This window comes from Hyperolius riggenbachi, chromosome 5 (assembly GCF_040937935.1).
Source record: "Hyperolius riggenbachi isolate aHypRig1 chromosome 5, aHypRig1.pri, whole genome shotgun sequence".
NCBI classification, from domain to species: Eukaryota; Metazoa; Chordata; class Amphibia; order Anura; family Hyperoliidae; genus Hyperolius; species Hyperolius riggenbachi.
In genome coordinates, this window is record NC_090650.1 from 349,152,754 (window position 1) to 349,177,223 (window position 24,470).

At 43.3% G+C, this 24,470-nt stretch overlaps 1 protein-coding gene across 2 annotated transcripts in view; it reads left to right on the plus strand.

Moving 5' to 3' along the window:
* CHD7 (chromodomain helicase DNA binding protein 7) overlaps nucleotides 1-24,470 on the plus strand; it is a 257,707-nt gene that overhangs the window by 181,136 nt on the left and 52,101 nt on the right. For both annotated transcript variants that reach the window (XM_068237430.1, XM_068237431.1), the window contains 8 exons: nucleotides 473-716; nucleotides 2,327-2,503; nucleotides 6,433-6,576; nucleotides 6,684-6,945; nucleotides 17,568-17,778; nucleotides 20,294-20,489; nucleotides 23,495-23,662; nucleotides 23,793-23,972. In XM_068237430.1, coding sequence (XP_068093531.1) covers nucleotides 473-716; nucleotides 2,327-2,503; nucleotides 6,433-6,576; nucleotides 6,684-6,945; nucleotides 17,568-17,778; nucleotides 20,294-20,489; nucleotides 23,495-23,662; nucleotides 23,793-23,972 — 1,582 coding nt within the window. The remainder of the gene's footprint in view (nucleotides 1-472; nucleotides 717-2,326; nucleotides 2,504-6,432; nucleotides 6,577-6,683; nucleotides 6,946-17,567; nucleotides 17,779-20,293; nucleotides 20,490-23,494; nucleotides 23,663-23,792; nucleotides 23,973-24,470) is intronic.

Genomic DNA, 24,470 nt, shown 5'->3' on the forward strand with positions numbered 1-24,470 from the left:
CCAATCCCACAGGCTACAGTAAGGGGCTGTACAGATACATCGCTAGCTACAGGCACCTCATCCTACATGGCATCATTTGAATGAAAAACTGGAGAACTAGGATTAAATAACTGGATTATGTGACCAGATAACTTATTGATTTATTGACCAGTATAGATATATAATGATTTATAATAGTAGCTGCTTTATTATGACTTGAGTGGTGCAGTAGATTATAGGACATTCTGAGGTATATATAGGTGATTGCATAGACCTGGGCTTCAATATTTGTAGTTAGGATTAGTGGCTCTAGTATAAGTGAGTCACCCCACTCAGGGCAAAGACAACAGTGACAACCCGGCAGAGTTCCTAACTTTCATCTGAATTCTTATCCAAAAATAAAATGACTGCATTTGAGCTTTAACTTGCTGCAGTTAGGCTAGGTTGGTACAGAATGCCAATATTAAAATTTTTGATGTGTGTTTACCTTTAGGCGAAACTGCATCTTAGCGGATGAGATGGGTTTGGGTAAAACCATCCAGTCCATCACCTTCCTGTATGAGATCTTCTTGAAGGGCATTCACGGTCCATTCTTGGTCATAGCTCCACTGTCAACAATCCCTAACTGGGAGAGGGAATTTCGCACATGGACAGAACTGAATGTTGTCGTTTACCATGGAAGTCAAGCAAGCAGGAAAACTATACAGCTCTATGAAATGTACTTTAAAGATTCACAGGTATGTAGGTTTGCCCTCAAGTCCCACAGAGACTCAACTTCTACAAACGGGCTTTCTTATTTTGACAACCTATTCAATGGTTATGTATGGAACTCCAGAGTAATTACAGTGCGTGTTGGTTTTCAGTTATTTTCATGAATACCAGCAAGTAATTTTTTGCTTAAATTATGGTATCCTCCTTTACTAACTTTCATTCTGTATGGCACTAGCAGTCATGCTGCAACTGCTGGTATACAAGGAAGTACTGCACAGACCTAGATAATGAACTGTTTAAGTAATGATGGCTGTTGTTGTTTTGTCTGTTGTTAAATAAATTAAATCATTTATACATAATTATTGTACAGTCAGTGTTTGCCCATTGTAAAAGCTTTCCTCTCTCTGATTTACATTCTGACATTTATCACATGGTGACATTTTTACTGCTGGCAGGTGATGTCAGTGGAAGGAGATGCTGCTTGCCTTTTTTGGCATCTGTAAACCGCTGTTATTTCCCACAATACAATGAGGTTCACAGACCGGAAACTGCCAGGACCATGGTTCTCAGTTTCCTGTTGGAGGGGTCTCACCGATATATCAGCCATACAGAGGCCTCTGATGATCCATTTGTGAAAAGGAATAGATCTCATGTAAAAGGGGGCATCAGCTACTGATTGGGATGAAGTTCAATTCTTGGTTACAGTTTCTCTTTAAGCAACTGCCAAGTTAATGTCCTTGTGTTAACATGTTTTCGTTAAGCAGAACATCACTCATGTGCTAGGCATGCCATGTGGCTTATGAAACATTTTGAGATGTATTACCTGGTACCGGATGTTGATTTAATAAACGTATGGAGCCCTAAATCCTTGTGTTCTACGGAACCTTTTGTCTCGTACCTGTTGGCAAATTTAGTTCCATGCAGACAGAGGTGTATTGTGGCAGCAGTTGCCAAAGGGGTATGAGCTGGGGTGGTTTTTTTTCTTGTTTTGTACTGTAAACTTGCTTTGCCAATCCAAAAACAGTTCCATTTTCGTTGCTGTGTGATCTTAAGCCTTAGTACACACGCCAGATTAGGGCACCTTTGACAGGAATCGGGCATGTGTACTGATGCGTAACCAAGAGATCTGAACTACCAGATAAACTTATGCAAGTGAAGGCAGAGGCTGTTGCTCTCCTCTATACCCACACCAGCCCCCAATGCTGGTATTGCACATGTACAGTGCTTGGAGACTGCTGGGGTGTACAAGGCTATATGTGTTACCATTGTCTACTGCTGTTACCAGTGTGAAGCGGTTTTGTACACTAGTGAGCAATGCTCCTTTGTGTCAGCTGGAGTCATCTGTTCATGGCACAGCTGCAGCGTGGCATCCTCTGTGGAGTCATGCAATAAGTTAAGACAGCCTGTTATGGTTCCGGGCTGTAAATTAGAGCCTTTACTCTGAAGTATTTTTAGGATGAGTGACTTCTAGTGGAAATTGGGTTTATTTTTAGTTGGTACTTTTGCTTATGCAGTGAGCTTTGCTTAATAATAACCGGTCGTGCTTATCCAGGTTTCAATCTACAGAAAACCAAGTAGTGCAAGTTTTCCTCATGTCTTTGTTACTGATGTGTCTATTTTCTTCTTCTAATTGAAGGGCAAAGCAATAAAGGGTGCCTACAGGTTCCATGCCATCATTACCACGTTTGAAATGATTCTGACTGACTGCCCCGAGCTTAGGAACATCCACTGGCGATGTGTGATTATTGACGAGGCTCACCGGCTAAAGAACAGAAACTGCAAACTATTGGAAGGACTAAAAATGATGGATTTGGTAAGTATTCTCTCGTTACAAATACACTCATGTGCTGGGCCGTTTTTAGGCATAGGCAAACCAGGCAGATGCCTGGGGTGACCGCTAGAGGAGGGGACATCACAGAGCTGTTTTTAACACTGTGTTTTATGGAATTTTTACACAGAAAAGGCCAGTTCCAGTAAGAAAGGTATAAATGGTCATTCTAATACCCAAATAGGTATAGCATAACAAAGAACATTTAGAATGTCATAAAAATTATTTGGCAGGTGCTATTAATGTGCTAATTAATTTGTAATGTATTATTTGTTGTAAATCTATTGGTTTTCCGGTACAATAGTCTTACCTGTTGAGACCCAGGCTGTACCTGAACAATGTAATAATTTTACAAAGTGACTACATGCCCCCTCATAACAGTTTGTGAGTGCAGTGAGTTGTGGCCAGTGAGGTGTATCTGGCCTGGTAATAGGATTTTTTTTTCTTTTTATAAGCATATTTGTTAATAACAATTTGTTGCTGCTAATGAAGCAATCTAATGTAGGCTTTGGCAGGGCACCAAAATGGCCAGAAACAACCCTGCTCAGGTGCACTTAGCAGGGATGCATTAGAACCAATCAGATATTAGCGTCTTTTTGCTATTCTAGCCTGCAGAAAGCTGTTTTGCGATTGGTTGTCTTTGTTGAACCGGTTTACTAAAGCAGCCTTGTGGTCTAGTGGTGTGTAAAGCATTCATCTGTAAAGGTGCATTGACCAGAAGATCCTAAAATTCATTTTCCTAGGGAACGTTTGATAAGCAGCACAGCTCTGTGCCTTCTTAGTATTCATGGGAACACCTCTGCACATGTACATGTGTTTCTGCTGCATCAGTCATTTAGACAAGAGCATCTTGTGAGTGAGCGACAGGAGGTGCCACGTGTGACTGCTGAATCAGCACAGCCAGGCTTTGAGGCTAAAGTTGGAACCAGCATCTGCTCCACGAGAATTAGAAATGAGAAGGGAAAATAGAGCATTTTCCATACCCTGTATTTGTGGCTTTGCTGTGTTTCTGGTTATAGGAGGGGAGTCTGTGCATCCTGAGGCTGTCCAGCTGCTGAATCGCACCTCCCAATGTGTTCTGCCGGCATCTCTGCGCAATGCTGGATAGGGAACATTACGGCGTGACTAGCACTGATGTTCACTTCCCTGGATTTAACCCCTTCAGAAGATGGCGGGTTTATGCCACCAGTCTACAGCTAACTGCTGACACCCTACGCCTTCTCGCCAGTGAAAACCTGCTAAGATACTTCATAACTTGACCTAGGCATGTGTCATTAATGAGGGAGGAGTTAGTGGTCTATTCATAAAGATAGCGATTAGCCTGATCAGCAGAAAGCTGCCATTATGTCTACAGAAAGGACATTACAAATTACAACATTAATGGGAGAGCGGCTTTTATGATCTCCACTGCTTGCCGTTGTTTTTCCCCTCCCGCTTTTGCACTTTTAGCAGAAATCCAAGATCAGTGATTGCCATATTTATAGCTGATTGCAAAATGGTGTCATAGGCTACAATGGAGTACAACGATGATTAATCCAGAAATAGCAGCACTCACCCGCAGTGGAATTCTGTGGCCTGTATACTGCTTCTATTTCCAGCAAGGCTCAGTCATGGCTGGTGATTGGTTACTCCAGTCACGTGATTGATGGGTAGTACGGGCTGCTATTGGTAGTGGGATTACAGCACTGATAAACCTTTTGTAAATTCTGTGTTAATGTTGGGATTCGAGGCAAAGTGATTAATAAAATATAAGAAAAAATGGGCCCATTACGCTGTATACTAACCAGAGATAAACTGCAAAGACCGCATAGAAGCATGTAATGTAGGTATTGTCAATGAGATGCAAGTATTTTCGAGTTGAGGCAGGATTATGCAACTTCTGTATGCAAATGTATGCAACTTGAAAATGGACCAATCGAATTTGACCTTAGCAGGATTTGATTACATATTCAAGATTCATGATGTACATATTCAAGCTGCATAAATTTGCATCCAAAATTTGCATAATGCTGCATCAACTCAAAATGATTTGTATCTCATTGATAATGGCTCTCCTGGAATATCATAAATATAATGTGGCTGTGCAGAGTTTAGGGCTGTATAGCTCTATGGGCCGGATCTGAGGGGCAGCAAAGGCTTGTTTATCTAATACTAAACACTTTTCTTCTACTGAAAAGCATTTGGCATTGGTCTCTGGCTTTTGGTCATCTTCTTGTGTTTTGAGTCGACCATGAATGCAGCTGACGCTACATGCAAAACTCGATCGACCGTGGTGCGGATGTCTGTAAACACATTGAGATGAACGCTGCCATTCATCTCAATGCAGGATGCAGCTTATCTTGACCGTAAACGCCTTGCACAGCCACCGGCAGTCGCTCGTCTGCACCGGCCCTAAAGCGGGATATATACATTATGCAGCCCAGTTGTTAGCAGGTTCTGGTTGATCGTTCTTCTCCAGCAATTTGATCAGTTGGGAAATTAGATAAGGTGCACAGGAAACTAAAACATGGAAACCATCTTCTGGTTTTGGTTCTCCTGTTTCCGGGGCAGTCTCCTTAGATGGAACCTAAACAGCAATAAAATCCAAAGAGGTTAAAGTGCTCACCAGCTCTGTCCAAGGGTTAAGAAATCACTTTGCCCACAGGTCCAGTTTTAAGAGCTGCTGTGAAAAGGCCACTCTGCTGTTAGCTTAATTGGATTGGATATATTGATAATTTTCTCCTCTACTTTACACAGCTCAAGTTGCCCTGCTAGTCGTGCTAGAACTTAATCCAATAAGCCTTAATAGTGTTTTGCTTTTATCTGCAAATGGGACTAAGATGGCTGCCCTCACCCGATATAGCACGCAATATTTCTCTTTTAAGTAGATTAGGAAATGTGACAAATTCACAGAGATGCTAACCGGTTTTTTTGGTACATTTTTTGGTGGAGGTAAACTATTGTTCATGTAGTTTCCTGACCGTTTTCAAAAAGCCAAGGAAACCAGTAAGGTGTAATGGGTGTTTTGTAAGCTATTTTTGTAACTGATAGAAATGCAGTAATTTTATTGTAAACTCGTACTCCTACAGTTACTGCCAGGTCTATTGCTATATGTCAAAGACCTCACTGTAGTATTAGTCATTATGCGGATGACTGCACAAAGCTTCTTGTGTTCATGGAAAAAAGCCGTGTGGTCATTTGGGTGCCAGATGAAGACAATAGTAGAATATCGATAATGTTGCCGATCTTCTACCACTTCATGACTTCAGTAACCCTCACACTGATGCGCCTATGCCTAACACCCCCCCCCCCCCCACACCTACGCTGTATTTGAGCGCTGCCTGCCGCTGAACCCCCAGCACCATAAGGAATTCGCTTCCCCAGCGCCATCGTTGGGCCCACTGTAGCTGGACTTCTGGTCCCGTAAGTAACTCCCCATTGTGAGAATCGGTCTGATGTACCCTAACAGCAAGCGCCAATTACCAAAGCACCACCGCTACATGGTAGCCTAAGTCTGGTAATACAGTTGTCAAATTCCAGTGGGCCTACCAGATTGCAGCATCCAATTTACCAGGTGCGCCATTTGCCCATTTTACCTGCTTCAGCTATACATGGTCTACATTTAGTAATAAAATATTTGGTTATTAAGTTTGAGGCTGATCAACTTTTACTTCCGATTAAAGCAGAATTCCAGGAAGTATTACAATCTTTTTGCTTTCTTGCTTTTAGTGATTGCTGAAAAACCTGTTACATAGAGTGAGAATCAATTGACCTTCAAACTGGGGGTTTCTCATTTGATACCCAAACTCAAATTGAAGCTGTAAAATAGACTTAGTGTGGAATGTTAGTTAGCTTTATGTAAGACTAGTGAGAGGTCATTAAAGGAACAACTGATCATGTTTTAGGTCTTTAATATGAGTTTCTCTGGTTTTCAGGAACACAAAGTGCTGCTAACAGGAACCCCTTTGCAAAACACTGTGGAGGAACTTTTCAGCCTGCTGAACTTTCTGGAACCTGAACGCTTTCCTTCAGAGAGCAACTTCATGCAAGAATTTGGCGATCTAAAGACTGAAGAACAGGTACTCACCACAGGCTTTATGCATTGGCTTGACTGGGTATGTCTATATACACAACGTTATATATAAATATAACGATTCAATGTTTTATCTGTTCTAAAATTTCTCAGGTGCAAAAACTTCAAGGTATCCTAAAGCCAATGATGTTAAGACGTCTCAAGGAAGATGTTGAGAAGAACTTGGCCCCAAAAGAAGAAACCATTATTGAAGTAGAGCTGACCAACATCCAGAAGAAGTATTACAGAGCCATTCTGGAGAAGAACTTTACTTTCCTTTCCAAAGGAAGTGGAGGGGGCCATGCAAATGTCCCCAACCTTCTAAACACTATGATGGAGCTGAGAAAATGCTGCAATCACCCCTACCTTATTAATGGTGAGTGCCCATCTCCTCTGTATAGGCAATAGCTTTATGCACTGTAGCTGGAATGCCCCAGGCCTGCAGATCAATAGTGTGCCTTAGGCATCAGGGGAAAGAGTACTCCCCTTTCCCCAATTAAGTAGTCTTTTAACAATTTTGCTGACTATGCATTGACTCAGAGGTATATAAGATCCCAATCATCCAATCCAGTGAATATCTTAAATGTATCAGACTGATGTCCTGGTCTCATGCAGCTCACTGTAGTGTAAGTTTAAACAAATATTTTGCTGCTTAAAGCTCCCCTGAATCAAGAAAAACCTGTTGTTTGTAGCCATGGTGGACTGGATTACCTATTCCAGAGTATGCTGGCCCTGCTTGTTGACCTTGGAGGTCCCCCCCCCCCCCCCCCCCATTCCTTGTCCCTGGTCCTCTTAGTCCCCCTGAGCCTCTCCGGGCGATTGAGAACTGCGTAGGTGTGAGTTTCAATCTGCGCTTATGCAGTGAAACAGAGCACTTGTGAACGAGCTCTAGCTTTTGCCGTGCTTGTATTTCAGAACTGCACCTGCGCGGTTCTCTATTGTGCAGTGCCGCTTGGGGGAACTTCCTGGTTTTAGTATTTGACTTGGAGGACCCTGTCTAATACTTTGAGGAACAGGAATGGAGGAGACCCCCAAGGACAGCGAGCAGTGCCAGCACACTCAGGGGGAGTTAATCTAACCCACCATGGGCTGCATCTGTTTCAGGAGTCAGTTCGGGTGGTACTTTAAAGTCCAGGTTTGCCTGCAGCGTCCATGTGGCTGACTTGTTTTAGTGGTGGAGAACATAGTTCATGTTTTTTGTCTGTAGCTTCCAAGGTAGGAGTTCTTGTGACCACATTAGCTGCAGATTTCTTGTTACTACATGCTTGCTGAAGCACTATAGATAATCTATATGTTGTTTTATTTATTGGTCTATTTCATATGACTTAATACATGCCTGTTCATTTTTGTAAGTGCTGCGTAGACGGATCCTTGAAGTAGGAATTCTATTGTGAGCTCTTGTTTCGCTGTTATTGTTTGTGCGGTTTGAAAGGACTGAACATGGGTTTGTAAGAGATATGACTTGCGCTGCATCCAGTGGCCACTGTAAGGGCAAAGCCTCTTCATCACGCCTTCTCTAATTAGCATTTTACAGCACTTGGATACGTTTTATTAAGTTAGATTTCACACTGGTTGACTGTTACAAATCCACTTGCCCCAAATAACTCTTCCCAAGCTTCTTCTCCCTTTACTCCTGCTTCTTCTTCCTCAGCAGCGAGATTCTTTAGCGGCTGCTAATAAAAGATGAATAAGTGTACTGGCTGGCTCATTAATTCCTGCTTTAGCTGACTAAGCACCACTTTAATGCTATTGAATTTGACTTTGATGCACAATAAGGATGCAAAGCTTTACATCCTCGGCAAAGTCAAAATCTTATCCCTTATTTTTTTTTGCAGGTGTCACCAAAATGTTGGTCAGCTCCGATGGTTATGACTTCCACACATGGGCCTGTTAATTTGCCATATAAAGATGGTAAAATAATGTAGTCTATGCAGCAAGAGTGGCTGTAGTTGTCAGTCGCTATGGAAATAAATCATAGCTGCAGTTGTAGATCTGGTCACAACAGCCTGTGATGGGCGTGCGACTGTCTGCACACTCAGGCATTGTCTAAGGTACCAGGCACCTTCAGCTTTTCAATATACATTCATCAAAATAATAGAAAATGTCAGCCCAGTGGAAATTTGCAAATGCAGTGTGACCAGTCATTTTGTTGTCCTTATCTCTGGAAAAGCCACGGCCTCCACTTTTCACTGCATCAGCTTTTAATAGTTTCTAAGGAACAGCACTGTGGAAATATTGCAAATATTCGGCTAGGTTGTAATGACACTGAAGGCTATTTTCTTCTAGTGTGAGGCACAACTTTTGTTAGTTTAAAGGACAACTGAAGTGAGAAAAATATGTAGGCTGACATATTTATTTCCTTTTAAACAATACCCGTTGCCTGGCTGCCCTGCTGATCTATTTGGCTGCAGTAGTGTCTGAATAACAGCAGAAACAAACATGCAGCTAATCTTGTCGGCTCTGACAATGTCAGAAACTGATCTGCTGCATGCTTGTTCAGGATCTACGGCTAAATGTATTAAAGGCAGAGGATCAGCAGGATAGACAGGCAACTGGTATTAAAAGGAAAAAATATGGCAGCCTCCAAATCCCTCTCACTTCAGTTGTCCTTTAAGCAGCATTCTTTTGCATGAAAAGTGCAGTTATTATTGTGTAATGTTCTAAATTTACTCTTTCGCCCTGCATTTTTTTCCGCCTTTTGATAAAGGTACTATTATCCTTTAAAACATTGAAAGAGGCAAAATGTTGTAACTGGAAAAGGGTTCTTCTCTTTAACTCATTTTCTGCAATTTTGGATTTAGTCACACATTTTGCGTAATGAGTGTGTAATCATTCTCTTCATTGCTTTTATCCGTGGCTGAAATTATTTGGAAATCTTTTATGCCTGCTCGAAGCTGAAGGATGCTCTGGAGGCGGATGTGGGCTTTATTTGGTTAGTAGATGAAGCTTTTGACTTTCCATTTATGAAGGTTCCTTCCTGAACACCAAGTGTGCTTTAGCTAAGCTGGAAGAATAGGTGAGGAAGGTGTATGTGGCACCCAGTCCACATACATGCTTGCGTTTTCTGAAATGCATCAGGAAATGGTAGTTGGAATGTAACCGGTAGCTGTGTGCGGTCTCCATTTTCTCCACCCTTCTTTGTGCTGCTGTATATGCAGCCTGTGTTGGAAGCAATAACGTGGAAAGGTTACATCTGGGTGCAGTTTCGTCGAGCCAAAAGTGACATTTTAGTTGAGAGGGAAGCAAGATACGGTCAGTTGTGCTTTGATTTTTAAAGCCCAAATTCAACCCTTCCCAGGCGCTGCTGCGCAGCAGCGCCGTATAATGTAAACAATGGGGATTTCTTCCCCGCCTGTTTACATTTTGCCGGCGAGCCGCGATCGGCGGCTCTCCGGCTGTTCACGGAGACACCCTCCGTGAACTGACATGGAAAGGCCGCTCGAGCGGCCATTTCCATGGTAACCCGCAGACGACCAGTTTACGCCAATCGGCGTTAGCTGGGCGTCAAGAGGTTAAAGTCTGAAATTCCAGAAGTGAACCGGGGCCGGAGCATTGGGGAGTGGCTACGCGGGCACAGGATGTCTGTGGGGGACCATTAGAAGCCCCGGGTAACTTCAACTCATTTTCCCCTGACCCCCCTACAGTATCCCTTTAAAAAGGATTGATTTGACTGCTGCATCCATTCAAAACTGAACTGAACTTTTAAAGGACACCTGAAGTGAGAGGGGTGGGGAGGCTGTCATATTTATTTCCTTTTAAACCATACCAGCTTCCCGTCATCCTGCTGATCTTTCTGGCATCCGTAGTGTTTGAATCACCCACCTGAAACAAGCATGCAACAAATGCAGTCAGACTTCAGTCGAATGATGATGGGTTTTGCAACAAGCCTGTCCAATCAATAATTCGACCGATTTTTGGCCCAAAATCAGTAGAATGTATAGACCAGGCTGGAAAATTAGATTGGCACAATATATTATGTTCAAAAACAATCACTTAAGCTGGCCATACACTGGCCCGATTTGCCGCCGTTTCGACAGCAGATTCGATCACTGGGATCAAATCTGCTGCCAATCGTTCGCGCTAAACGCACCCGCCGATCCGATTTCCTCCCGAAATCGGATCGGTCCGTCGATCGCGGCGTGCGGGAAATTACCGTCGATCGCCCACGAGTAGGGAGCGTGTCGCTAGCGGCGGCCGATCCGATACAGGTATACATTACCTGACGCTGGCTCCCGGGCATCTTCTCCGCGCTGCACCACTCTGTTCCTGCTTCCATCCCAGCGTACAGTAACTTCCTGTGTCACTCCAGTGACCAGGAAGTTCAAATAGAGGGCGCTCTATTTGAACTTCCTGGTCACGGAGTGACACAGTGTGTGCTGGGATGTGGTGCAGCGCGGAGAAGAGGACCCGGAGCCAGCTTCAGGTAATGTATACGGGGGGGAGACAGGCGGCAGGAGCAGCTCAACAGATTGTGATCGGTTTCAGGCTGAAATCGATTCACAATCTGTTTGCAGTAAGGTGGCCATACGATCCCTCTCTGATCAGATCCGATCAGATAGGGATCTGTCAGTTGGTCGATCTAATGGCAAATCGACCAGTGTATGGCTACCTTTACTTAGAAAAAAAATCTGAAATGGTTAATAGGTTTATTTTTGTTTTCTCCTGCAGCCTTATCTGTTCTGTACACTGCTGCTGAGATTGATCCTTTTATCTCTGAATTCAGAGATAAAGCTTGCACAGTCTAAAAAAATTGCACTGTTACAGGCTGAACTCGATGTTATTATACCAGATGGCAGCTTCCAGTATGGAGAAAAATTAACATTTTTGCTGAGAGAACATTCATTTGAGTCAAAGGCAGGTTGGATAACTGTATGTTATAACAACTGCATGCCATCAATCATATGGTGATAGGTGGAGTTATTATTGAATATCAGCCGTTGCGACAAGATAGTTATACCTTAATGGCGTATCCATCATGTCAATAGGAAAATTACTAAACAATCAAATGCAGCGTATTAAGTAAAGGTTCCTCCCTCAGTATTACCAATGGCTGATCATGCGATTTTCCCGAGACTTGAGGCAGCAAGTTACCCTTCAGCAGAATTTGCGAAAATAAATCTTTAGAGCAGGAGAATGCTATGACCTCTTGTCAGGTATATAATTCCATCTGTCCACGTTGTCAATATTTTCCTCACTTCCTCTCTTGGCAAGATTCAGGGCTCACACCAAAGCTGCGTCCTTCACTGGAACCGCAAGTGAGGGTCATTCTCTGTGGGATGACAGAGCACCATAACAGCCTTCCTCACCTCATATAAAACTTCCGTGGTAACTAGTATACCCGGCAGCCAGTTGTGTGCTATAGAGGTCCCGGAGTACCTCGGTACAGTGCATTGCTATGTAAGCTGTTGGTATAAGCAGGCAAATGGAGAGTTAAATGTTGCCTCATTGCCTGAAGTAATTGCAGGAAGACTCTGGTCTCTTCACTGGGCCTGAGGAGACCCGAGCCTTGTCAAACGCTTGCAACTGCTCAGCTAACCTTATAATTAGCAATCGTTTAACTCCTCATGGTCCTGAGCTTTCTAGCTTAAATACCGGTTTAGGGTGAACAATCCTGTTAAATATAGTTCTGCTTAGTGATAACAGGAAGTCCTAGGAGAGACTGTGCTTATTGTCACCACAACTATTTGCAGTAGAGGTTTTTTCTGGGTCTGCCTCTTTAAGTGCGCATCTGCATTTCCACGTAACCCCCCTCATAAAGCTGTTTGCAAATTATATTTAATTACAACCTGGTAACCTGTGGTGATTGATGTGCAGCGTCCTCCAGCCCCCTATTTCCTTTCCCCCCAGGCTATGACTCTCACTCACAATAACATTTTTAGACAAGGCTGTCACTTGTGGGGGCGGATTTTATCCTGGGCAGTTTGCCCCGGGCCCCATGCTGCTGACTCAGTCAGGAGCCGCGTGCGCCGTCTGTTTGGATGTTATAAAGTGGCTTGCGCTTTCCTCTGGGCCCTGCTTGCATTTTCTGCCCTTGGACTGTGAGCCCTTCGCCTTAAGCGTCCCTGATATGCCTTTACCGTAGCGTTTCTCATTTGTCAAACCTATATCCAACTAATTCTCGTCACATCCTCTTTAAAGAGTTATCAATCAATTAGCGAGCACGCCAGTGCACTTGCTTTGCATGGGGATGCAGAGTTGTGCGGCCCGTAGCGAGCGGTCCGCGCATCACGGGAGAGTCAACGGACCTACCTGCCGCCTGTGATTCTATTACACCTGATCTGTGCTGCTTAAAGCAATATTGACTGTGCAAAACTGTAAATGTGAAAACATGCAATTCAAGTCACGTACTACTGAACTACTTCAAGTGCACTCCATGGGACTTAATTGGTGTCTCTATTTAAAGTGTCCTTCTCTTTACTATACTTGGCAGAGAAATAATAGCTCTATTTGATATGCTTGTATGCTAATTCTGTCCTGATGGCGCTAGTTGTCATATGTTAGCACAACAATGGCGGTGAAGGGTGCGTGCTGCAGCTGAGATCGCACAGGGGTGACGGTCTACCCACCATCTATTTCCCTGGAGAACACTCATGTGCTCCAACCTTTCACCATTACTGACATGTGGTTTGCTTTTTTAAGATACTGTAGGATTTTTTTATATATATGCTTTATTTTTAGTACTAAAATGTATATTTATAAAATAAATATTAATCCTTGCATGAGAATACTTTATACTTTCCATTAAAGCCCAATCTACACCGTGCGATTCGATTACGATTCTATTTACGATCCGATTAAATCCGACATGTCCGATTGGGATTCGATTCAATTAAATTTGCGCGATCGGACATGTCAGATTTAATCGGATCGTAAATAGAATCGTAATCGAATCGCACAAAGAATCTTATCGTGTAGATGGGGCTTTAGAGCCAGCCGGGGGAGTACCTGAGCAGAGACTAGTATAAATGAGCCCAATAGTTTAGGGACTGCCGTGGCATCAGATTAGAGATGATGAAGTTTAGAACAGTGCACTGACAATGTTGAGTGGTGCCTCCAAGCAGGCAGCTATTGCTGTGCTTTTCTGTACGGACATGCTACTCTTCTGTAGCCTTCTCTTTTGTATAAGGTTAGTTCTACACAGGTATTTTGAATGTTTTGACATGCATAAAGAACTTAATGCTGCATACACACTTGAGATAAAAGTCTCTGGAAAAGGCAAGATCACAGACCAATTATACCCCCTTCCATGTAGTATGAGAGCCATACCTACACAGTCTATTCTATGGAGCTGCACTCCCCATCAGATAAAATCTTTGCAAGATGCTGCACACTCAGATGCTGTACACATTCAAAAGATCATTATCTGCAAAAGATCTCTTCCTGCAATAGATCCATTCCTTCAAAATGCATTCATAGTCTATGAGATCTGCAGATCATCATACACACCTTGTTTAGCAGGCAATCATCTGCAGATCAGATCCACCAGGATGGATTTTCAGATCTGCAGATGATTGCCAGATATGCAGATGAAGTCTGTTAAACAAGGTGTGTATGAGGATCTGCAGATCTCATAGACTATGAATGCATTTTGAAGGAATGGATCTATTGCAGGAAGAGATCTTTTGCAGATAATGATCTTTTGAATGTGTACGGGCATCTTTGTGTGAAGCATCTTGCAAAGATTTTATCTGATGTGGAGTTCAGCTCCATAGAATAGACTGTGTAGAGTATGGCTCTCATACTACATGGAATGGGGTAAAATTGGTCTGTGATCTTGCCTTTTCCAGAGACTTTTATCTCAAGTGTGTATGCAGCATTAGTTCCCTTGAAAGACAATCTACTAACTAGAGTTTAAAGGACAACTCCACCTAAGGGTCTGTACACACCGGCTGCGTTGTGCTGCGATTTTACAATCGCATATGATTTTTAAATCGCAAAACCTTCATGAAAACAATGCAAATCATGAGGTGCTGTACACAGTGGTGCGATGCGATTTTAGAAGATCACAATCGCAGTGGCTGCAGTGCTTTTTGAGCTTGCGATTTTCATTCAGCTTTTTTACATAAACAAACAGGAAAAGATGGCCTCAATAAAATCGCAATGGTAAAAGCACAAACATCACAAGTAGAATTTTCATTAAAACATGCAAACGTGTCATCAACTCAACGCGACTGCAAATGCAATTTACACACACACACACACACACACACACGTACTCACACACACACGTTCACACACACACACACTCACACACACGTACTCACACACACGTACTCACACACACACACATACTCACACACACACACGTACTCACACACACACACGTACACACACACGTACTCACACACACACGTACTCACACACGTACTCACACACACACACGTACTCACACACACACACGTACTCACACACACACGTACTCACACACACGTACTCACACACACACGTTCTCACACACACGTTCTCACACACACACACACGTTCTCACACACACACACACGTTCTCACACACACACACGTTCTCACACGTACACACACACACGTACACACACACACGTACACACACACACGGTTTCACACACGTACACACACACACACGTTCACATATGTACACACACACACACACACACACACACACACACACACGTGTATACACACACACACACACACACGTACACACACACACGTTCACACACGTGTATACACACACACGTACACACACACACACGTTCACACACGTACACCCACACGTTCACACACGTACACACACACACACGTACACACACGTACACACACACGTACACACACACACACACACGTTCACACACGTACACACACACACGTACACACACACACGTTCACACACGTACACACACGTTCACACACGTACACACACACGCGTTCACACACGTACACACACACGCGTTCACACACGTACACACACACGCGTTCACACACGTACACACACACGCGTTCACACGAGTACACACACACGCGTTCACACACGTTCTCTCACACACACACGTTCTCTCACACACACACACGGTCTCTCACACACACAGACTCACACCCTCTCACACGTACATTCACACACACAGACTCGCACCCTCTCACACGTACATTCACACACACACAGACTCACACCCTCTCACACGTACATTCACACACACAAACGCACACCCTCTCACACGTACATTCACACACACACACACACTCACACATTCACACACACATACACACACATTCACACACACACACATTAACACACACATTCACACACACACACATTAACACACACATTCACACACACACACACACACATTAACACACACATTCACACACACACACACACATTCACACACACACACATTCACACACACACACACACATTCACACACACACACATTCACACACACACACACATTCACACACACACACACATTCACACACACACACATTCACACACACACACACTCACACACACACACTCACACACACACACTCACACACACACACACTCACACACTCACACACACACACACTCACACACACACACATTCACATACACACACATTCACATACACACACACACATTCACATACACACACACACATTCACACACACATTCACATACACACACACATTCACATACACACACACATTCACATACACACACACACATACACATTCACACACACACACATTCACACACACACACAGACTCACACCCTCACACGTACATTCACACACACAGACTCTCACCCTCTCACACGTACAGTCACACACACAGACTCACACCCTCTCACACGTGTGTACACACACACACACACACACACACACATTCACACACACATAAACCAGGGCTGTGGAGTCGGTACAAAAATCTTAAGGCTCCGACTCCTCAGTTTATGAAACCACGACTCCGGCTCCAACTCCGACTCCCGGAACCCAAAATGGCTCCGACTCCTTGACTCCGACTCCTTAGTCTAATACTTAACAGGGCTGTAGATTTTGTACAAAAATCATCAGACTCCTCAGTTTATGAAACCACGACTCCAACTCCGACTCCGTGTGCCCAAAATTGCTCCGACTCCACAGCCCTGACATGAACAAACATTCACACACACACTAAACATACAGTGGAAATGCCACTTGTGCATGACAGTCTCTTCAAGCAAATGAATTTGACTAGAGATGCTGATTTGGTGCTGGATGGAGCATTTTTTTTATAGTGATTTGTGAATTGCTATAAATATAAACAGCTCTGCCTGGCCACAGAATTATATCCGCAAGAAGGCAGTTTCTACACCTATAACATCATCAGGCATTAAGCGGTTCTATATATGGCTTTTACAGGTGTGTTTTACTGTCTTAGGATTTGGACAGTGGTTCCCTTTGAAACAGCACCTCTGAGTTGCATCTGTTACAATAAGGAGAATAAGCATAAAGTCCTGTTAATACTTTTAAGGTGCCCACTAACGGTACAATTTCCTGAACGATTCGATTGCTGTGATCGATCAGAAACCATCTTTCAGGCCCACCAATGGGAGGGCAAAATGATAAGCAATCAGAGCAGAGCAAGATAATGGTACAGAAATTTGGATCAACGGAACGAACGATGGTTAGGACATTTTGTACGGGTGATCATTTGGGGGATTGTACTGTTAATAAGCACCTTTGTTTCCCTGTTATGTACACCTGTGCTCCAATCAGATGACATAAATAAGAACATCCATATGTTTAGTTGATTGTGGATTGTGTTATTGCTGCTTTTCCTGTGTGATGTCTTTCCACATCAGACCTGCTGTCAGCACAAGGTATCTGACATTGCAGAACAGCAATGCCTAATCTGGCCTGCTGCCATGCTGCATGCAATGCTCCACCTCTCTGAACTTCTCATGGATAATGTCTTGTGGTTAGCGGAGCAGCCTTTAGTATTTTGGGGGGTATCATGGTACGTAGCTTTCCACTCACACATACATTTGTGCCCCTCCGCAGGTGCTGAAGAGAAAATTTTGGAAGAATTTAGGGAAGCGCACACCGGTGACCTTCCAGATTTTCCGCTCCAGGCTATGATCCAGGCCGCTGGCAAACTAGTTCTGATTGACAAGCTGCTGCCAAAACTGAAGGCTGGTGGCCACAGGGTGCTCATCTTCTCCCAGATGGTGCGTTGCTTGGACATTCTGGAAGACTACCTCATCCAACGCAGGTGAGTGCGTGTGCCAGCCAGAATGCCAACTACCGAGCCAATCCTAGCAGTGCGGTCCTGTAAAGATCTGCCCCAGTTAACGATTCATTGTTGCTGAGAAAAGCTTAAACGCAGGATTCACAGTTCCCATCGCTTATGTCTGGTAACCCTTCACTGCCTGATATAGGAAATGATCTACTTTGTCCATTTGTGTACAGACTCTCTCTATTGCTCATACCAGCCTGTGAAATACCCCTCCACCCCCAGTAAAAAAAAAAAAACATTTGTCCAGAGAACAATTGCCTCTAAGAGAACCAGTCACTAACCGAGGATGTTCTTGTTTCCAGGCGCCCACACTATGACAGAGTGAAAAGGATGGGGACTTCAGTCTAGAATGACTCACAACCCTGTAGAAATATTTTAAAAAAGCCAATCATGATGAATAAAGCTTCATTATACCACTAGACAGTCTAGTAATTATAAAAATATTATTTCACCAAGATTGACTTTTGCTACATGGGTGAGTCCTTTTGGATTGAAGTCTCCCACCCATTTTACCCAATCGTTCTGTGGGCGCCTCCCTTAACTTAAAATAAATTGCATTTTTAATCATCTGATTCCTCCCATGTGGAATTTCTCAAAATCTGTCCATTAACCCAGGTTATTAAACAGTCCATACATTTACCAGATCAGAAATTCATGCAGACTAGTGATCATTTATCATCTAGCACCAGAATCAGTCAGATTTCAGCAGAATTCTGTTAAAAATTCAGTGGACATGCCACCACTACTAGCACTTCTACCCCTCAATGCAGTACAAAGCTAAGCAAGTGTTTATCGAGTTAAAGAGGAACTCCAGCCTAAACAAACATACTGTCATTAAGTTACATTAGTTATGTTAATTAAAATAGGTAATATAATCTCTTACCCACATTGTTTTAAAAGAACAGGCAAATGTTTGATTTTATGATGGCAGCCATCTTTTTGGTTGAAGGGAGGTGATAGGGAGCATGAGACACAGTTCCAACTGTCCTGTGTCCTGAGCACCTCTCTCAGTTGCTAGGCAACGTGAATAACATAGGAAATCCCTTCATGCTCTGCACAGCATCAGGGGGAAAAAAGCCCAGGCTCTTTTTCTTTGATGGGTGGAGCTTAGCTAAAAATGCAGCTAAAATGATGCTTTGGTAAGAAAAACAAAGTTCTGATGCTGTGAAACTGTTAAAGAAACACCAAGCCTTTTCAGTTCTGCTGAGTAGATTTTTAGTCCAGAGGTTCACTTTAAGCAAAAAGGGTGCTGGTCATTTGGGCATGGCCACAGGCCATTAGATGAATTACGGCTACAGCAGTGCTCAGAAGGTATTGTGGGTGCCAGCAAAAGACAGAGCCCATATTAGGAAAAAATATAGTGCAATCGGGCTGCCAACAATAGCTGGCAGCCAAATTGCATATTTCCTATGAGTCCACGACGGTCTGGAGGGGGAATAGTAATTAACGCCCCTGGGATATTTGCTATAGCAGGGTGAGCCGTTTCTTGGGGGGTTCACCCCAAATTTCCTGGCGCCCTTTTTGCATGTGTGCCCTCCACCATGCCTGTTTATATCAAGAACAGCCTTCCACACTCAACTGTCAATTGATATTTTGGGGAAAAATTGATTGAATGGGCCCTGGTTTTTAGCCTGTTTACTTTTACTAATGTATTTTTTTTTTTTTTTACCCTGTTATTGAGTTGATTGCTAATCATTTAAAACCTAGGCTAGTTTTATAGATAGGATTGTCCATCCTGGAGCCACATTTTTCTATAGCGTTATACAAGACTGGGAGGACTTCCACGAGGCTTGTCTATTTTACCACTTTTTTTGGGGGGGGGGGGTGCATTTTTCTTCCTTTGTAAATAACGCAGGTTTTATTTGATGTGTTGTGATTCATTTCTCACCAGCTGCTTTTGTATATGGCTGTTTTATAAGCACATGTTATCTCTGATGACTTCGGGCAGCTTTTCTGAACATCTCACAGTCGGCACTTAGTTTTTAGTTTTAGTTTTTATTATATGCTTATGATGCTAAATTGAGTAAATCATCAGCAGCTTGGGCTGAGTGAGAATGCTTCACCATGATAACCATTTAAAAGTTCTTTAAGCTTCTTAGAAGTAATTAGGCGTCTTAGCACTGCCCGCTCGTTACAGAGCCTCTTTAAGATATAAATATTATAACTGCCTTTCTTGAGCAGTAATGGCAGTGTACACATGCCGCCTGCTTCTCATCAGCCACGCTTATTGATTGGAATTGAAATCCCGGAGGAAGTCCAGGTTTGTTCTGAATGACAAGATGTGACTTGTAGCAGCAGCGATAAGCTGACTGGGGTGCTTCTGGACAGGCAGCCACAAGGCACTCCCGCATTCTCTCCTCATTGCCATTCCGTTCACAGGTTTGCAGTTGAAATACATCAACCTTTTTCAAGGAGGATGGTGGTGGAGTTTGTTTTAAGTAAATAGAATAAATTGAAGTACTGGTCTGGATAATAACCCTTCTTCTTTCAGATACCCATATGAGAGAATTGATGGCAGAGTAAGAGGCAACCTTCGGCAGGCTGCTATTGACAGATTCTCCAAGCCTGATTCTGATAGGTTTGTGTTCCTGCTGTGTACAAGGGCAGGAGGTCTGGGCATTAATTTAACTGCTGCTGATACTTGCATTATCTTTGATTCTGACTGGAACCCCCAGAATGACCTTCAGGTAAGCGGCTTTGCTGGATTATTAATGATTTTCTTATTCTTTTGAAATATTTTGCTTATTGGTTAGGTGTGAAGGTTGGAGTTAAAATAAGCATCATCAATGTAATTAATTTGGGTAAGGTAGTATCTTAGTTTTTGCTTTAGATTAGTGAGGTGGGTGAAGTCAAAGCGTTGTGGCGGAGCTCAATTGTCCATTTTATTTATTTCTTATTAAGTGAACGTCTTATGACACAATACGTGTAACATGTCAAACATTGTTGACAAAGGGCTCACGCTTTGTTTCCCACAAATATCCAACAATTGAATTCTGTGCTTTCCATACAACAGGACCACCACTGCCTTGAATTAGCTAGCTTGAGACATTTCACACGACGTGTGCTCGCATGTTAGTGTCGTTTGAATGATATTGCACACACCTTCCAACTGTACCCAGTTGTCAGCAGAATTGATCCGCCAGTTGGATCTGCCAGGATACACGATATCGGTCGTTCATCATTGTCATTTGGCTACATTTTTTATGTCAATTGTCATCCGATATCTGTTGCTCGGGCGTTTCCAACTACTTTTATCCAACATGGGTGTACAAGATCTGATCTGGTGCTAAGCACTATGCCCGCATTTTAAATGCCCACTCATCAATAGTGGCCTCTATACAGGACAATTCAACTGTGGCTAGGGCATAGCATCTTCAAGGACCACTACAGCAAAATAAGCAGTTAAAAAGTAAACAGTTAAAATATGACAGAACTGATAGGTTTTGGACTAGTCCATCTCCTCATGAGGGAATCTCAGGGTTTTCTTTGTATTCAAAAGCATTTCCTGAACGTCAGTTTAACTGACAAAATCGTAAGATGCCAGCCTGCTTACTCACTTGCATACTATTTTGGCAGTCAGACTTAGCCCTTGCCATTTAAGAAATGCTTCTGAAAACAAAACTCAGAGAATCCCCCATGAGGAGATGGACTAGTCTAAAACCTGTCGGTTCTGTCAGATTTTAACTTTTTTTTTTTTTTTTTTGCTTTAGTAGTTATTTAAGGGTCAAGGATTGGTTCCCAGTAGGAAATAAATTTATCTCTATGCCCACTTACTGAGTAATCCGAGGACTCCCCAGGTGCGTGGCATTTAATTCCACGGAATCTAAAATCTGTCAGGATATTGAAAATTAAAAATGTATAGATTTTAGCAAAAAGCAGCTCCTTTGCAGTGATGTGCTTTCTGCTTTGTCCTCTGTGAGAGGTGCATTGGCCCTTGCTATGGGAGGTGTGACAGAGCTGCTGCCCTCATCCATTTAGGATGAACTCAGGGGGTGGTACAGCCAATGAAGGGAGGTGTAATTCCATGGACAGTCCTGGTGTCACAAGGAGCTTGAGTGAGCGGGAGGCACTGAACAGCAGCATTGAACCATTTAGTGGATTGCTAAATGACATCATGGGACACGTGTGCTGATGCTAGCGTTTGCAAGCAGTCGTCCCTGGTGACGAGCCTCTAGTGTCTGTGCGTAACTTACCGTATATACTCGCAAGCAAGCCGAATTTTTGACCCCCCAAAAGTGGGCCAAAAGTTGGGGGGTCGGCTTGCTTGCGAGTCATGGGTGGATAGGTGCTGTCCCTCCCCGCTCCCCCCGCGGCTGCCGCTGCTATTACCTTAAGCGGCGCCGCTTCCTCTATCCCCGTCCTCCTCCGGTAAGTAACTCATTCACAGCAGCGCGCCCCCCGCTGCTGTGATGACGCAGGAAACCATAGAGAGCGGTTCCCATAGTAACGGCATCGCCGCTACAGGAAGCCGCTCTCTATGGTTTCCTCGTCATCACAGCAGCGAGAGGCGCGCTGCTGTGAATGAGTTACCGGAGGAGGACGGGGATAGAGGAAGCGGCGCCGCCTGAGGTAATAGCAGCAGCGGCAGCCGCGGGGGAGCGGGGAGGGACAGCACCTACCCACCCATACTGGGGCACTATGCTAGCTATATGGGGCACTATACTAGCTATAATGGGGCACTATACTAGCTATAATGGGGCACTATACTAGCTATAATGGGGCACTATACTAGCTATAATGGGGCACTATACTAGCTATAATGGGGCACTATACTAGCTATAATGGGGCACTATACTAGCTATAATGGGGCACTATACTAGCTATAATGGGGCACTATACTAGCTATACTGAGCACTATACTAGCTATACTGAGCACTATACTGGCTATACTGAGCACTATACTGGCTATACTGAGCACTATACTGGCTATACTGAGCACTATACTGGCTATACTGAGCACTATACTAGCTATACTGAGCACTATACTGGCTATACTGAGCACTATACTAGCTATACTGAGCACTATACTAGCTATAATGAGCACTATACTGGCTATACTGAGCACTATACTGGCTATACTGAGCACTATACTGGCTATACTGAGCACTATACTGGCTATACTGAGCACTATACTGGCTATACTGAGCACTATACTGGCTATACTGAGCACTATACTAGCTATAATGAGCACTATACTAGCTATACTGAGCACTATACTAGCTATACTGAGCACTATACTAGCTATACTGGGGCATTTTACTAGCTATACTGAGCACTACCTACCTATACTGGGCACTATACTAGCTATACTGGGACATACTGGGGGGATCACGCGGCCAGCGTTTCCTACCCCCGGCTTACATGAGGGTCAATCATTTTTTCCCTTTTTTTGGGGTAAAAGTGGGGGGGTCGGCTTACATGCGGGTCGGCTTGCTTGCGAGTATATACGGTAAGTCTCTGGTGTGTCAGTAGTCACTAATCATGCTTGACTTTGGGAAAATGAAGGTCATTTGAGCCTTTACTTAGCGTAGATTAATTACCTCTCTTGCAAGAAAATAGTATGAAGCTAAATAATGTGCCGCGTTGTGTTTTTTTTTTTTTTTTTTTTTTTATAAACCAATGCTGTATGTAACTTTATAAATGTGTTATGCTAATAAATCTTGATACTAATTATTATTTATTTTTACCCAAGGCTCAAGCTCGGTGCCATCGGATTGGCCAGAGTAAATCTGTGAAAATTTATCGGCTGATCACAAGGAATTCCTATGAGCGGGAAATGTTTGATAAGGCCAGCCTGAAGCTCGGCCTGGATAAGGCCGTTCTGCAGTCTATGAGCGGAAGGGAGAATGCTACAAATGGGGTACGCTGCATTTTTGTTTCTCCTGCACTGCTAAATTAGTTACCCTTTGTTATAAACATTGTAGAATGTCAGTTATTTTCCATTACGCTCATATGCTACAGACCTAACTATAAAAATAAACTGCCTGCAGGTACAACAGCTTTCCAAGAAGGAGATAGAAGACCTTTTACGGAAGGGGGCATACGGTGCACTAATGGATGAAGAGGATGAAGGCTCCAAGTTCTGTGAGGAGGATATCGATCAAATCCTCTCCAGGAGAACTCACACCATCACCATAGAATCTGAAGGAAAGGGCTCTACCTTCGCAAAAGTATGTTACTCATACATTCATTCATTCATATGAAGCCTTAAATAGTCTCATTGCAACTGCTTAAAGTGCTACTAGTGTAGTCAGTTTAGAGCAACCTAAAATGATTCCCTAACCTATAATGCAGTTTACCTGCATTATTCATTTCATCTTTTTTAAAATACAGGCTTAACATCTCTAGTTGCACACTAAGCTTTTAATATTATTATTTAGCATGTACATAGCGCTGACATTACGCAGGGCTGTACAGAGAGTATATTGTCTTGTCACTGTCTCTCAGAGGGGCTACCAATTTAATCCCTACCATAGTCATATGTCCATCATAGTCTAGGGCCAGTTTTTAGGGGAAAGACAATTTAATCTGTAAGTTTTTGGGATGTGATAAGAAACCGAAATGCCCAGAGGAAATCCACGCAGACACAGGGAGAACATACAAACTCCTTGGCGATGGTGTCCTGGCTGGGATTCCAACCAGGAACAAGGCAAAAGTGCTATACACTA